Source organism: Scyliorhinus torazame, chromosome 2 (genome assembly GCF_047496885.1).
Source record: "Scyliorhinus torazame isolate Kashiwa2021f chromosome 2, sScyTor2.1, whole genome shotgun sequence".
In the NCBI taxonomy this organism is placed as follows: domain Eukaryota; kingdom Metazoa; phylum Chordata; class Chondrichthyes; order Carcharhiniformes; family Scyliorhinidae; genus Scyliorhinus; species Scyliorhinus torazame.
In genome coordinates this window covers 395,177,600-395,192,394 of record NC_092708.1, presented here as the reverse complement: position 1 = coordinate 395,192,394, position 14,795 = coordinate 395,177,600, and the positions used below count along the sequence as shown (strand labels likewise).

Here is a 14,795-nt window from a genome sequence, read left to right as displayed (position 1 = left end):
CAATCAAAGGGCAGGGTGACATCACAAACCCCTCCAGCAAATTTCAGTAGATTTGTTAAGCCATCGGAATCCCAAGGTTGGATTACGGCCTATAATGCACTCCCAGCCTTCAATGAGTTTTAAACTATCTGCATTTTATTTTTTATGTAAAAATATTCATTTCATGATGGATAAGTTGTGGGGGCGAAACCCACGCAAACGGGGGGAGAATGTGTAAACTCGTGTAAACACAAAGATGTGCAGGGTAGGTGGATTGGCCATGCTAAATTGCCCCTTAATTGGAAAAAAACACTGTTACTGTGCAGCTGTTACAGTGACCCGGGGCCGGGATCGAACTCGGGTCCTCGGCGAAGAGGGTCAGCGTTGATAACCACTGCGCCACCCTGCTGCCCTACAGTAACAGTGTTTAATGTCATGTATGCCTGTTCCCATTGTGCTCATTTTAGGCTATTGACATATTTATTATGCAGCTAGGCCTTTTGGTAGCACCCTTATCTCTGAGGCAGAAGGCTGTGGGGTTCAAGCCCCATTGCAGCATGCAGGCACATAAACTATAGCCTGCCACCCTGGTACAATACTGACCATTGTTTATTTGAACGAGGAAGTAACCCGCGAGTCTGTTCACGTGAGTTTTCAGAATCCCACGGCACTCTCCAAAGAAGAGTACATGTGAAGGCCAGCATTTATACATCAGTGAACACCACTATAACCGTTGATTCATCTCCCCTTTGCTGGATTGTGGGACTTTGCAGTGTGAAGGTTACTTGTCATGTTCGTAGTTTCTGTACATTAATTCTAATCCATTGATTGTACAGCACTGCAGGATGTCCTGCGGATATGACTGAAGGTGCATAATTTTCTAGAGCAGTATGAAATACAGAGGCCTTTACACTGATCGCTGCTCTAACACTGAATCTGTGCAGATACTTTCAGATAATCTCTTCCTTGTTCTTGGAAAATGATTAGTGATTACATGTAATAGCACTATGGCTTCACAGCACCAGGGTCCCAGGTTCGATTCCCGGCTTGGGTCACTGTCTGTGCGGAGTCTGCACCTTCTCCCCGTGTCTGCGTGGGTTTCCTCCCACAAGTCCTGAAAGACGTGCTGGTGGGTAATTTGGACATTCTGAATTCTCTCTGTGCACCCGACCATGCGCTGGAATGTGGCGAATCTGTCCTGGTCCACCCACGTCGACGCTACCACCAAGAAAGCACAACAGCGCCTATACTTCCTCAGGAAACTAAGTAAATTCGGCATATCGACATTAACTCTTACCAACTTTTACAGATGCACCATAGAAAGCATCCTATCAGGCTGCATCACAGCCTGGTATGGCAACTGCTCGGCCCAGGACCGCAAGAAACTTCAGAGAGTCGTGAACACCGCCCAGTCCATCACACGAACCTGCCTCCCATCCATTGACTCCATCTACACCTCCCGCTGCCTGGGGAAAGCGGGCAGTATAATCAAAGATCCCTCCCACCCGGCTTACTCACTCTTCCAACTTCTTCCATCGGGCAGGAGATACAGAAGTCTGAGAACACGCACGAACAGACTCAAAAACAGCTTCTTCCCCACTGTCACCAGACTCCTAAATGACCCTCTTATGGACTGATTTCATTAACACTGCACCCTGTATGCTTCATCCGATGCCAGTGCTTATGTAGTTACATTGTATATGTTGTGTTGCCCTATTATGTATTTTCTTTTATTCCCTTTTCTTCTCATGTACTTAATGATCTGTTGAGCTGCTCGCAGAAAAATACTTTTCACTGTACCTCGGTACACGTGACAATAAACAAATCCAATCCAATCCAGGACAAGGTGAACAAAATTTACACATAAACTCTATACGTCGGATTCTTGTCTACCGCCTCAGAGGTGGCGGGGGGGACGCCGGCGTCTCGACAGGCGGGATTGCTGCCAGATTGGCGGGCTCGTGGTTTGAAATGTCCGGAGTGGGTGTCTTGACATACAGAGGTGTGTGGTCAGGTGGTGATGGGCAGGCAACTTTTCACAATGCCCTTCTGTTGCACCTGAGAATGGAGCCATCAGCCATGCGAACAACGAAAGACCTGGGGGCAGACCTGAGGTCGAAATCGTATCGGCGGAGTTGCAGAAGAATGCACTGTAGCCGGGGCGTCATGTCATTTAAATCCTTCTGGATGATGTGGACTAAAGGTCTGTGGTGTGTTTCCACCGTGAACTTTGGCAGACCGTATACATAATCGTGGAATTTAACGATTCCTGTTAGGAGACCCAGACACTCCTTTTCAATCTGTGCATACCTTTGCTCGGTCGGAGTCATGGCCCTGGATGCAAATGCCACTGGAGCCCAGGACGAGGAGGCATCTTTCTGGAGGAGCACTGCACCAATGCCATCCTGGCTTGCGGCCGTGGATATTTTTGTTTCCTTGGTCGGGTCAAAGAACGCCAGGACTGGGGCCGTGGTGAGCTTTGCCTTGAGCTCCATCCACTCCGCTTGATGTGTTGGTGTCCACTGGAATACTGTGGTCTTTTCTACTAGATGCCAGAGGGCTGTGGTGTGGGATGATGTTAGGAATGAATTTTCCCAGGAAGCGTAGAACCGCCTTTTTGTCCTCTGGGGTCTTCATTGCATTGATTGCCGTTACTTTGTCGGAATCAGGTTGCACACTTTGCTGGGATATTTGGTCACCCAGAAATTTGATTGATGACAGACCAATTGAGCATTTGGTCCTGTTTAGCTTGAGGCCATTCTCGTGGACCCTTTTAAAGATCTGTTTGAGCCGATATAAGTGCTCCTCGGGGGTCATGGACCAGATTATCACGTCATCCACATAGACTCGCACACCCTCGATGCCCTCCATCATTTGCTCCATTATGCGGTGGAAGACTTTGGAGGCTGAAATGATACCGAAAGGCATGCGGTTGTAACAGTACCTGCCGAGCGGAGTGTTAAACGTGCAGAGCTTCCTGCTGTAGTCATCCAGTTGTATCTGCCAGAAACCACGTGAGGCGTCCAGCTTGGTAAAGAATTTGGCGTGTGCCATCTCAGAGGTTAATTCTTCCCGCTTCGGGATCGGGTAGAGCTCCCTCATGATGTTGCGATTGAGGTCTTTGGGATCGATACATTCGTATTCCGCCTGAGGGCTTCTTCACGCAGACCATGGAGCTGACCCAGTCTGTTGGTTCCGTGACCCTTGAAATGATGCCCTGGCTTTGGAGCTCTTGCAGCTGCGCTTTTAAACGATCCGTTAGAAGAGTCGGTACCTGGCGTGGTGCGTGAATGACTGGGGTGGCATCCGGCTTGAGTAGTATTTTGTAGCGATACGGGAACATGCCAATCCCATCGAACACATTGGGATGTTGCGTGAGGATGTCGTCTATGTCAGCCTGTAGAGTCACATGAGGTGAGGCAGTCGGAGGTGCAGAGGACAGGGCATGGATTCGCTGTACCAGATTAAGGAGTTTACTTGCACGGGCCCCGAGCAGGGATGCCTTGTCAGGCCTGACAATCTCGAATCTTAACGTCGCCGTGATTGCCTTGTGGGATACAACTAGATGACTTGATCCACGAGCAGCTATGGCATTGCCATTGTAATCAAGGAGCTGGCAGGCTGGCGGAAGAATTTTGGGTTGATCTTGGATGCTGTCGAGGTCCGCCCGGGATATAAGATTTGCAAACGCGCCAGTGTCCAGTTTGAATTGGATTCTGCACTGATTCACTTTAACGACAGCGCACCATTCGTCACCAGAATCCACGCTTAGGATCGAGAGGCGCTTTGCATGAGTGGAGGAGCCATTCTCACGTGTGGTGATAATGCCCACCTGATATGGAGACTCGAGGCAGTCATCATTTGGGTCCGTTGGGCTTTCGGGATCGAAGTCCTGTATGCCTTGCTGTATGCAGTGGACAGGTCTGCGTTGCAGCTGGGATCACTGGCTTTTGGCCGGTGGAGCGGACATGCATAAGGCCGCATAATACCCAGACTTTCCACATTGGAGACATCGCCTTCCTTTGGCTGGGCATTGCCGCTTTAAATGGGCGGAGCCACAATTTTGGCAAGTCATGACGCTGACGACAGTGCGTTCCTCGCACCTTTGCGCCTGCGCAATGCGGTCGGCCGACGTTCGCACATGCGCAATAGGGTTTTCGGCCGCATTGTCCTCCCAGTCGTAGTACGCCAGCGCGGGGCCCCGTGGAAAGCCCGCGAAACGGCCACTGAAACCCATGAAACGGCCACTCTCCTCAATGCTCAGGCCCTGCAGCCTAGCGATGGCCTGTACAGTTTCTGCCTCGTGGGGGGATAGTTTTGCCGCCTTGATGTGGGAGTAGCGATTTCTGGCATGTTCATGGACAACGCATGTTTCGATTGCTATCGGGAGGGTCATACGTTTGATTTTAAGGAGCTGCTCCGCAGGGAGTCGGAATGGACCCCGAAAACGATCTGATCCCGGATCATGGAATCAGCAGTTGAGTCATAATTACATGACTGCGCCAGGATGCGTTGATGGGTCAAAAAGGAGTGAAAAGGTTCGTCCTTACCCTGAAACCTCTGTTGGAAGATGTACCGTTCAAAGCTATCATTCACCTCGACTTCACAGTGGCTGTCGAATGTTTGCAGAATGGTCTGGAACTTTGCTTTATCTTCTCCTCGGGCAAACATGAGCGAGTTAAAGATGTGGATGGCGTGATCCCCCACTGTCGACAGGAGCAGCGCGATTTTCCTGGCATCTGATGCTTCCTCAAGGTCGGATGCCGCGAGGTGTAGGGGGAACTTCTGCCTGAAGACCCTCCAATTGGCGCCGAGGTTGTCGGAGCTGTGGAGGAGCCGGGATCTTTTCCATACCGCTGGCTGTTTGCTACTTGCTTTCCGGTCCTTTCAGATTTACTCGAGGTAGGTCCGTTAGAGTTGATGTGTTATGTATGTTGGATTAACACGGACTGCAACTCGATGCAGTATCACTTGAAAACAGGCTTCCAACGCTGTAGACGGTTCAACACTGCTTTATTGAACTTGCCGAGTAATGTACACAGTTCGCTGTGGATCGACACTCTATTAATCTAAGCTTGCTAACCTTGGTCTGGCTGGCCCAGACTTGCTCTGTGCCATGTGTAGTAGGTGCTGACTGTACATTGCACCCTGACTGTACATTGCACCCTGACTGTTGCTACAGCTATCACCAGTACGAAGAGGCCGAGCCTTCCTGCCTTGTGTGTTTTATACTGGTAATGTACCCTGTAGTGTCCTGCCGGGTGATTGGTTGTTCTGTATTCTGTGTGGTGATTGGTTCCTGTGTGTGTCCATCACTGCCTGTCTGTATCTCATTATGAACATGAGTGCATATTATGACAACAGGGGGTGGTTGAAGTGAACCCTGTTTAAGGGAAACCTGGATAGCTACATGAGGGATAAAGGAAGAGAAGGATATGCAGATGAGTTTGATGAAACCGGGTGGGAGGAGGTTTCTGTGTTGCAGAAATGTTGAGAATGAGAGAACACCTATTTCAGATACTTGGCAAAAGAAGCAATGGAGACTCGAGCGGCATTTTCAGAGTGAGCCGGTAAGGTTTGGAATGCACTGCCTGAGACTGTGGTGGAGGCAGGTTTGTCAAGACATTCAAAAGGGAATTGGATCATTATCTGGAAAAGAAGAGTGTGAAAGGTTCCGGGGAAATGACTATCGGTGAATTGTTCATTCCGAGAGGCGGCACGGACACCTCAGTCCGATTGACCTCCCCCTGTGCTGTAACAATTCTGTGATTCAGAATCCCAGTATGGCCCACGCGGGCCGAGTGGCCAGGGTCTGCACTGTAATTCTATTTAATTTTATGACCCGAAGGAACAGATGACTTTCCAAGCTGTGAATAGTTTTTCAGGACTCTAGCTGCACAAGACCCACGTCTAAAATGTCTTCGACTCTCCTCCTTCATGATTACAAAAGAACTACAAACCAGCTTTTGATCCAGCCCTTCGATCACATTTCACTGCCTGGCTTTTCATTTGTTTTCAAGAGATTTTTTTTTTTCTCAATTAGAGAAATTGAAATTCCACAAGAGAACTCTGAGGTTTCTGCTTGGGAATAGGGATCATGCAGTTTTAATGAGACTGGGAATGGTTTGCACTGAAGCACGGGAGCAGCTAAATCACAAAGCGTTGCAAAGCCCAATGTCTGCTAAAGTTCTTTTCAGACGTTTCTTCTGAATGTGCTGGTCATATTTGTTTGAAGGGCTTTAGCTTTGCAACTAACCAGCTTGCAGCCTGAACGATCCTGTGGAAAGTCGACCATTTGCCCTACCAAACACACAGCAGAAGAATGTGGAGAGTTGGGCTGAGTGTTTGGGTAGAGTTAATGCTGATAGGAGGAAAGCGCTGACTGATGCCTCTCTGCACTGGAGGTGTAGCGGTGGATGGAAATTCCTCTCTCAGTTGGCACATCCTCTCTTTCACATGAGGTGTTAAACCACCTGCCCTCGAGTGCATGTCAAAGATCCCACGGCCAGTATCTCAAAAACAAGCAGAATTATTCCCGGTCTCCTGGCCAATATTTTTCTTTCTCTTTTAAAAATAAATTTAAGAGTGCCCAATTCAATTTTTCCAATTAAGGGCCAATTTAACGTGTCCAATCCACCTAACTTGCACATCTTTGGGTTGTGGGGGTGAAACCCACGCAGACACGGGGAGAATGTGCAAACTCCACACGGACAGTGACCCAGAGCCGGGATCAAACCTGGGACTTTGGCACCATGAGACAGCAGTGCTAGCCACTACACCACCGTGCTGCCATCTCCTGGCCAATATTTGCCCGTCAACCTGAAACCGATTATCTGACCGTCGTCATATTGCTATTTGCGGGAGCACTGGTAGCCTTGTATCACAGTGGGTAACGCTCTTACCGCTGGGAGCCTTGTAGCACAGTGGGTATCGCCCTTACCGCTGGAGGCCTTGTAGCACAGTGGGTAACGCCCTTACTGCTGGAGGCCTTGTAACACAGTGGGTAACGCTCTTACCGCTGGAGGCCTTGTAGCACAGTGGGTATCGCCCTTACCGCTGGAGGCCTTGTAACACAGTGGGTAACGGTCTTACCGCTGGAGGCCTGGTAGCACAGTGGGTATCGCCCTTACCGCTGGAGGCCTTGTAACACAGTGGGTAACGCTCTTACCGCTGGAGAACTTGTAGCACAGTGGGTAATGCCCTTACCGCTGGAGACCTTGTAGCACAGGGGGTAACGCCCTTACCGCTGGAGACCTTGTAGCACAGGGGGTAACGCCTTTACTGCTGGAGACCTTGTAGCACAGCGGGTAACGCTCTTACCGCTGGAGGCCTTGTAGCACAGTGGGTAACGCCCTTACCGCTGGAGGCCTTGTAGCACAGTGGGTAACGCCCTTACTGCTGGAGGCCTTGTAGCACGGGGGTAACGCTCTTACAGCTGGAGGTCTTGTAGCACAGTGGGTAACGCTCTTACCGCTGGAGGCCTTGTAGCACAGTGGGTATCGCACTTACTGCTGGAGGCCTTGTAGCCCAGTGGGTATCGCCCTTACCGCTGGAGGCCTTGTAACACAGTGGGTATCGCCCTTACCGCTGGAGGCCTTGTAGCACAAGGGGTAACGCCCTTACCACTGGAGAACTTGTAGCACAGTGGGTAACGCTCTTACCGCTGGAGGCCTTGTAGCACAAGGGGTAACGCCCTTACCGCTGGAGAACTTGTAGCACAGTGGGTAACGCCCTTACCGCTGGAGGCCTTGTAGCACAGTGGGTATCGCACTTACTGCTGGAGGCCTTGTAGCACAGTGGGTATCGCACTTACTGCTGGAGGCCTTGTAGCACAGTGGGTAACGCCCTTACCGCTGGAGGCCTTGTAGCACAGTGGGTTTCGCCCTTACCGCTGGAGGCCTTGTAGCATAGTGGGTTTTGCCCTTACCGCTGGAGGCCTTGTAGCACAGGGGGTAATGCTCTTACCGCTGGAGACCTTGTAGCATGGGGGTAATGCCCTTACCGTTGGAGACCTTGTAGCACAGTGGGTATCGCACTTACTGCTGGAGACCTTGTATCACAGTGGGTAACGCTCTTACCACTGGAGGCCTTGTAGCACGGGGGTAACGCCCTTACCGCTGGAGGCCTTGTAGCACAGTGGGTATCGCCCTTACCGCTGGAGGCCTTGTAGCACAGTGGGTATCGCCCTTACCGCTGGAGGCCTTGTAGCACTGTGGGTATCGCCCTTACCGCTGGAGGCCTGGTAGCACTGTGGGTATCGCCCTTACCGCTGGAGGCCTTGTAGCACGGGGGTAACGCTCTTACCGCTGGAGGCCTTGTAGCACAGTGGGTAATGCCCTTACCGCTGGAGGCCTTGTAGCACGGGAGAAACGCCCTTACCGCTGGAGGCCTGGTAGCACAGTGGGTAACGCCCTTACCGCTGGAGGCCTTGTAGCACGGGGGTAATGCTCTTACCGCTGGAGGCCTTGTAGCACAGTGGCTACCGTCCTTACAGCTGGACCACAAGCTCCAGGTTGAAGTCCAGTGCCAGGACCAGTTGGCCACGGAAGGAGCTTTCAACACGATTCAACTGGCCGATAATCAGCTTGGAAATCTCTCTACCACTTCACCCACTATTCCCCAAAGAGTAAAAAAAACACAGTATATGGGTGTGTAGATACGTTAACAGCAACATCTGTGGGAGCTTGCTGCGTACAAATTGACTGCCACGTTTCTGTCGCTGCGACAGGAACCACAATTTTAGGTCAGCTTCCTGAGCCTTTGGGGCAGCACGTGCCAGAATCCTTTACCTGTCCACAGTTTCTGTATCACCAGCTAGTGGGGACTCCCACCAGCACTGGGGGGAACATTTCAGTTTTAAACCACTGCAGATATTTCTGTGTTGAGGCCAGTGGTGTACATTCTATCAGTTTGCAAATAGAGAGAATTCCACTGCACTGACCGCCTCTGAAGGCAAACGATAGAAGAGGCTGTCTGTCCTCCAATACCAGTGTCTCCAACCCGCTCCACATGAATACCCAGAGGAGCAAACTCTGTCCCCTTATATCGCTTAGAACCATTTAGATTGGACCTGTCATTCCCATTTCAGAAGATTCTTTATTTAGCGTTTGTTTAACTTTTTTGTTGTCGTCTGTTTTTGTTAAAAAATGGTAAGACTTTGTGATCTGTCTTCCTATCCTTGGGCCCTTAGGAGCAGTTAGTGAGTGCTGGGCAATGGGGAGTCTTTAATAGATGTTCAGTATGTAGTAAGTGAGCTACATCTGGGGAGGGGAGAAGTAACCAGCACGGGAACAATAGATAATGACATTCGATTGTGCTCGAGGGCTGCACTTAATCTTTCCTCACTTTTATTTAATCTCAGTTCTTTTCTATATCTCTTCAGAAAGTGTTCAGTAGCCCATGTTACTGATGGATTCTTTAAGTAACATCCATAATTTATAAAATAATCAGTAAGTTAGGATACAGTGCTCAGCTCTCGTCTCCATTTTACAACAAAAGATGTGGAGGTAGTGGGAAGGAGCACAATGATTTACAAGAGTAATACCGGTACGTTACATCCAGCAGGAGAGATTGAACAGGCTGGATCTATGTCTGGAAATGAGCTCACCTGATCGAGACCTTCAAAATAATGATGTGGAATTGCCGGCGTTGGACTGGGTTGTTCAAAATGATGGTGGAGTTTCAAACGGGAGATGAAGAAAAGATATTTCCACTTTGTGCCAAAGCATTTCGGGGGAAACTGGATAAGTACATGAGGGCGAAAGCAATAGAAGGAGTGAGAGACTGTCGGGTTGGCAGAGGCAGAGTATAAACTCTACCATAGACTTGTTGAGCTGAGAGGCCTGTTTCCGTGTTGTAATCAGCAAGATTAGGAGGGAAAGTAAAATGCCTGAATTTATGAAGCAAACCCCCAAGCCAGTAGCAGCGTAGGACTGTGACTCTGGGATAGGGCAGGGCGTTGTTTGAAAAAGGGAGGTACCTGTGACCGTGCTAAGGTGAGACGTCAGCGACAGCCCTCCAGAAAATTCCTTTCCAAGTGTTTTGGTGATAATTCTGTTGTGCACTCTGCTTCTGCCAACCTTACACGCTGCAATATTCCAGCTCATAGCAACTCACTGTGAAATAAGACGCAAACTCTTCTCCCTCTCGCAAAGGTGCAACTAAACCCCTCGATTAGATGCCAGCCTGCAACTCGCTCCTGTGTATCAGTTATTTGACATACCTGCCACCCTACCCACCCACCCCCGCCCCCTATCCCTCCCAATCCAACCCTGGCCCCTCACTCCCGGGTATCCGTTATTCTCTTCTTCACAATGGGAATAGATTTTCTGCCTCAGTTTTATCGCGCACTGTGTTCTCACTTTTGAATTTGAAAATGCTGACACTGGCTTTCCTCAAAGCAAAAGCTCCTTCCAGCAGGATCAGTGGTCATCATAATGGAGCTGCGTAGAAAGCTGGCTGTCTTCAAAAAAATACTGAGAGTCTTAACCTGCTCACTGTGTACAGCTTGCATTTCAAAGCGAGGTACGGTCCTGTTGTACCTGCAGCAGGCATGAATCTGTATTCAATTACTGTGATATTTCACTGTTGTCCCCTGAAGCATGGGTCCATAGAAAGAATCAGGAGCACTACACCTGCTCAGAATTAATCATCAGTACAGCCCATTCAATGTTAACATCAATAAGATGCACATCAATGTTGAAACTCCAAATCCCCATTTGAAACAATTCTCCCATCTCCCCCACCACCACCACCCCCAAAAAACAAAATCCAAGTTTTAAAAACAAAGGAAGATTATTGGTTTATTGCAATGACAGGAACAAGATTTAATATTTTGGTTCCCTTTTGATTTGGCAATAGGATAATGAATGGGATTTTGGAACTATACTCCTGTTCCGTCAGTTACATTTTTTTTTTAAATTAAGGGCAAATTAGCATGGCCAAGCCTGCACATCTTTGGGTTGTGGGGGTGAGACCCATGCAGACACTGGGAGAATGCAAACTCCACGCAGACAGTAACCTGGGGCCGGGATCGAACCTGGGCCCTTGGCGCCATGAGGCAGCAGTGCTAACCACTGTGCCAACGTGCCATCCCTCAATGGCGTTATCACAATCTTGTGATTTAATTTTTGAAGTAGGCTATGGCATGATTCCCCAAATCCTCCTCAAAATTGTGAAGTCAATTTTAAAGCGACTCGCTGCAAAGTATATAGTTAAATCCAAAGTATTGTTTATTCATACATTCAAACCCGAGGGATGATCATAACTACATGTGCACGCACAAGGAGATTGAAAAGAAAAGAGGTTTACAGCTGGGAATAACTTGAAATAAAACAACAAAGGTAGGGATATTAATTCACATGAATGCCAGAGTTCCTTCATGCAGGAATTAAGGTACAGGTGGATTTAAGCAAGAGTTACAGAATTCCTTTTGTGATGAAGCAGAAAGATGAGGTTGGTATCCAGAGATTTGGTTCACTGTACAGGTGATGGCTGGAATCTCCCAGAGAACCAGGCTTCAGGGAGGTTTAGACTTGAGGCAGACTTTGTTGTCAGCCTGTCGTCTGACTTTGGTGGTAACAACCTGGATTTCTAACAGCAGACTGCCGTGGGAGTCCAGGAATGTAGCATTGAAACTTTCCAAAAGCCAGAGGAGCTTAGGTCACATGGTCTTGCCCATTGATGAGTCAGTTTCAGGTAAACCGTTTTGATGTCTCGTCAAAATCCATTGTCCATATTATGAGATGGCTATTAGCACAGTGTGGGGATAACGAGTTCATAGAATCATAGAATTTACAGTGCAGAAGGAGGTCATTCGGCCAATCGAGTCTGCACCGGCCCCCGGAAACAGCACCCCACCTAAGCCCACACCTGCGCCCTATCCCCCGCACCCCAGTAACCCCACCTATCCTTTTTGGACACTAAGGGCAATTTAGCATGGCCAATCCACCTAATCTGCACGTCTTCGGACTGTGGGAGGAAACCCACGCACACACGGGGAGAACGTGCAGACTCCGCACAGACAGTGACCCAAGCCGGAAATCGAACCTGGGACCCTGGAGCTGTGAAGCAACTGTGCTAACCACTGTGCTACCGTGTTGCCCATTTCAATGGTTCTCTTCTTTGTCATAAATCCAGGCTGGCGAATCAGGCCATCTGCTGCTCGCTCCCTTGTTTCATTGATTGTGATGTGCTCACACATTTTTTAAATAATCAGAAAATAAGATTTAATCGAAACAGTTTATGATCTTTTTCGTATGGACATGACAGTGGTTTCTGCAAGTTAGTTATTTCAGCTTGGGTAGCAGTGTGGATATCCTATAGCGTTTAGTTTATCTAAATATTGACTGAATTTGATTTATTGTCCGTGTACCGAGGTACAGTGAAAAGTATTGTTCTGGGGGGCACGGTGCTGCCGAGTGCTGGAGGCACTTTCAATAAAAGCTTTCAAAAAGGAATCCGAAAGATAATTTAATGAGAAAACATTTCAGGATATGGGGAGGAGCTGGGAGTGGGACAAGCTGCATTGCTCTTCGAAAGAGCCAGTACGGGGCAGCGTGTGGCGCAGTGGTTAGCACTGCTGCCTCACGGCGCTGAGGACCCAGGTTCGAATCCTGGCCCTGGGTCACTGTCCGTGTGGAGTTTGCACATTCTCCCCGTGTTTGCGTAGGTTCCACCCCCACAACCCAAAGATGTGCAGGGTGGGTGGATTGGCCATGCTAAATTGCCCCTTAATTGAAAAAACATAAAAATAATTGGATACACTAAACATTTAAAAAAAAGAAAGAGCCAGTACAGTTTTTGGGGCCAAATGGCCTTCAACGCTGTTATATTTTCTATTGTTGCTGGCAAGGCCAGCGTTTGTTGCCCATCCCTAATTGCCCTTGAAGCAAGTCAGCTCTTATTTACTAGCCCAGTGACATAACCACTATGCTGTCATCTCCCCCTAAACTAAGCATTCTATGGTTCTTTTATATTCGGCTTCAGTATCCCCTTGGAGGAATCGGCTCGGGTTCCCGCTCATGGACCCGATTGGGTGTCCTGCTCAGGGAGTTTGCGTGTGATAGGTTCACTTGAATCGGTGGCCCGGGATTGGTGGGCAAGCTGACGCTGAGCTGCTGAGGTTTAAACTTGTATGATATCCAACCAGATGAGCCGCTGGAGCACAGCCAGTGCCTTGCAAACATTTATTTCTGCTCCCATCCTCCCTGGCCACTCCCCTCCTTACCTCTGTGCTCCTGCAACCCTACAATGCTCCCGAGAGCTCTGCATTCCTCCAATTCTAGCCTTTTGTCTACTCCCCACTCCCTTTGCCCCACCATTGGTGTCCGTGCCTTCAGCTGCCTGGACTTTAAGCTCGGGAATTGCATCACTAAAACCTCTGCACCTCTCTCTGCTTCAGATCTACCTCTTTGACCAACCTTTTGGCCGCCTTCCTAATATTTTCTTTGGCTTGTCAACTTTTTGTCTGCTAACACTCGCTGAAATGTGCTGAGACCTTTTACTATAATAGAGATGCTATATAAGTACAAGTTGTTGTTGATTTGCGAGCAGCTAGCTGAGCACCTTTAGACCGTCAGTAAGTGAACTGAACAGGTGTTTCTGTACTCTCTCCTGACAGGCATTGATCCTCAGAAAGGTGAACTGGACCTGGATGGCATCGATGACAGTGAAATCGATAGGGTAAGCTCATTCTGCAGGCCTTCTGACTGGAAATGTGAGATTGTAGATCACCGTATGTAAGAACAATTCTTTCACCATCTGCATCAGAGAATCTGGTTTCAGTGCTGTAATCACTCTTTTCTTGGCACTCATTTGGGAAAAGTAAGTTTATATAATAGTTTATCGTGACTCACCCAAAATACTATATCAAGATGGGATTATGCAGTGTGCTTGAAATGATAGCTTTTAGGGGCAGCACGGTGGCGCAGTGGTTAGCACTGCTGCCTCACGGCGCTGAGGACCCGGGTTCGATCCCGGCTCTGTCCGTGTGGAGTATGCATATTCTCCCCGTGTCTGCGTGGCTCTCACCCCCACAACCTAAAGAGTGCTGGTTTAGCTCAGTGGGCTAGACAGCTGGTTTGTGATGCAGAACAAGGCCAGCAGCGCGGGTTCAATTCCCGTACCGGCTGAGAATTCCGAATTCTCCCTCTGTGACCCAAACAGGCACCGGAGTGCGGCGACTAGGGGCTTTTCACAGTAACTTCATTGCAGTGTTAATGTAAGCCGACTTGTGACCATAAAGTTTATTTATCTTTATCTTATGTGCAGGGTAGATGGATTGGCCACGCTAAATTGCCCCTTAATTTTCCCACGGTGGCGCTGTGGGAGCACTGCAGCCTCACGGCGCCGCCGAGGTCCCAGGTTCGATCCCGGCTCTGGGTCACTGTCTGTGTGGAGTTTGCACATTCTCCCCGTATTTGCGTGGGTTTCGCCCCCACAACCCAAAGATGTGCAGGATAGGTGGATTGGCCACGCTAAATTGGCCCTTCATTGGAAAAAATGAATTGGGTACACTAAATTTTTTTTTTTTAATTGGGAAAATTAAAAAAATGAAATTAAAAATAAATAAATGATAGCTTTTCATCTGAGGGAGCTGGGTTCTGGTCCGGCTGGACAGATGAGGAGCAAATTGTAACTTGCACTCTCTCGCACGCTCTTATCACTCTGCCACATAGCCAATCTCCACCCCACACTCTCTCTGCATCTCATGCTCAGTACCTGACCCTACAAAGTGTCCCTCTTTGGAAGTTTGATGGCACCCTTAAGGGGTGATCTGATTGAAGTCTTCAAGATATTAACAGGAAAAGACAGAG

General features: G+C 48.9%; 1 protein-coding gene across 1 annotated transcript in view; it reads left to right on the top strand.

Annotated features, from left to right (window-relative positions):
- Positions 1 to 14,795, top strand: part of brf1b (BRF1 general transcription factor IIIB subunit b) — a 516,534-nt gene that overhangs the window by 372,730 nt on the left and 129,009 nt on the right. Inside the window, exon 12 of the mRNA XM_072494251.1 lies at positions 13,601 to 13,662. Coding sequence (XP_072350352.1) covers positions 13,601 to 13,662 — 62 coding nt within the window. The remainder of the gene's footprint in view (positions 1 to 13,600; positions 13,663 to 14,795) is intronic.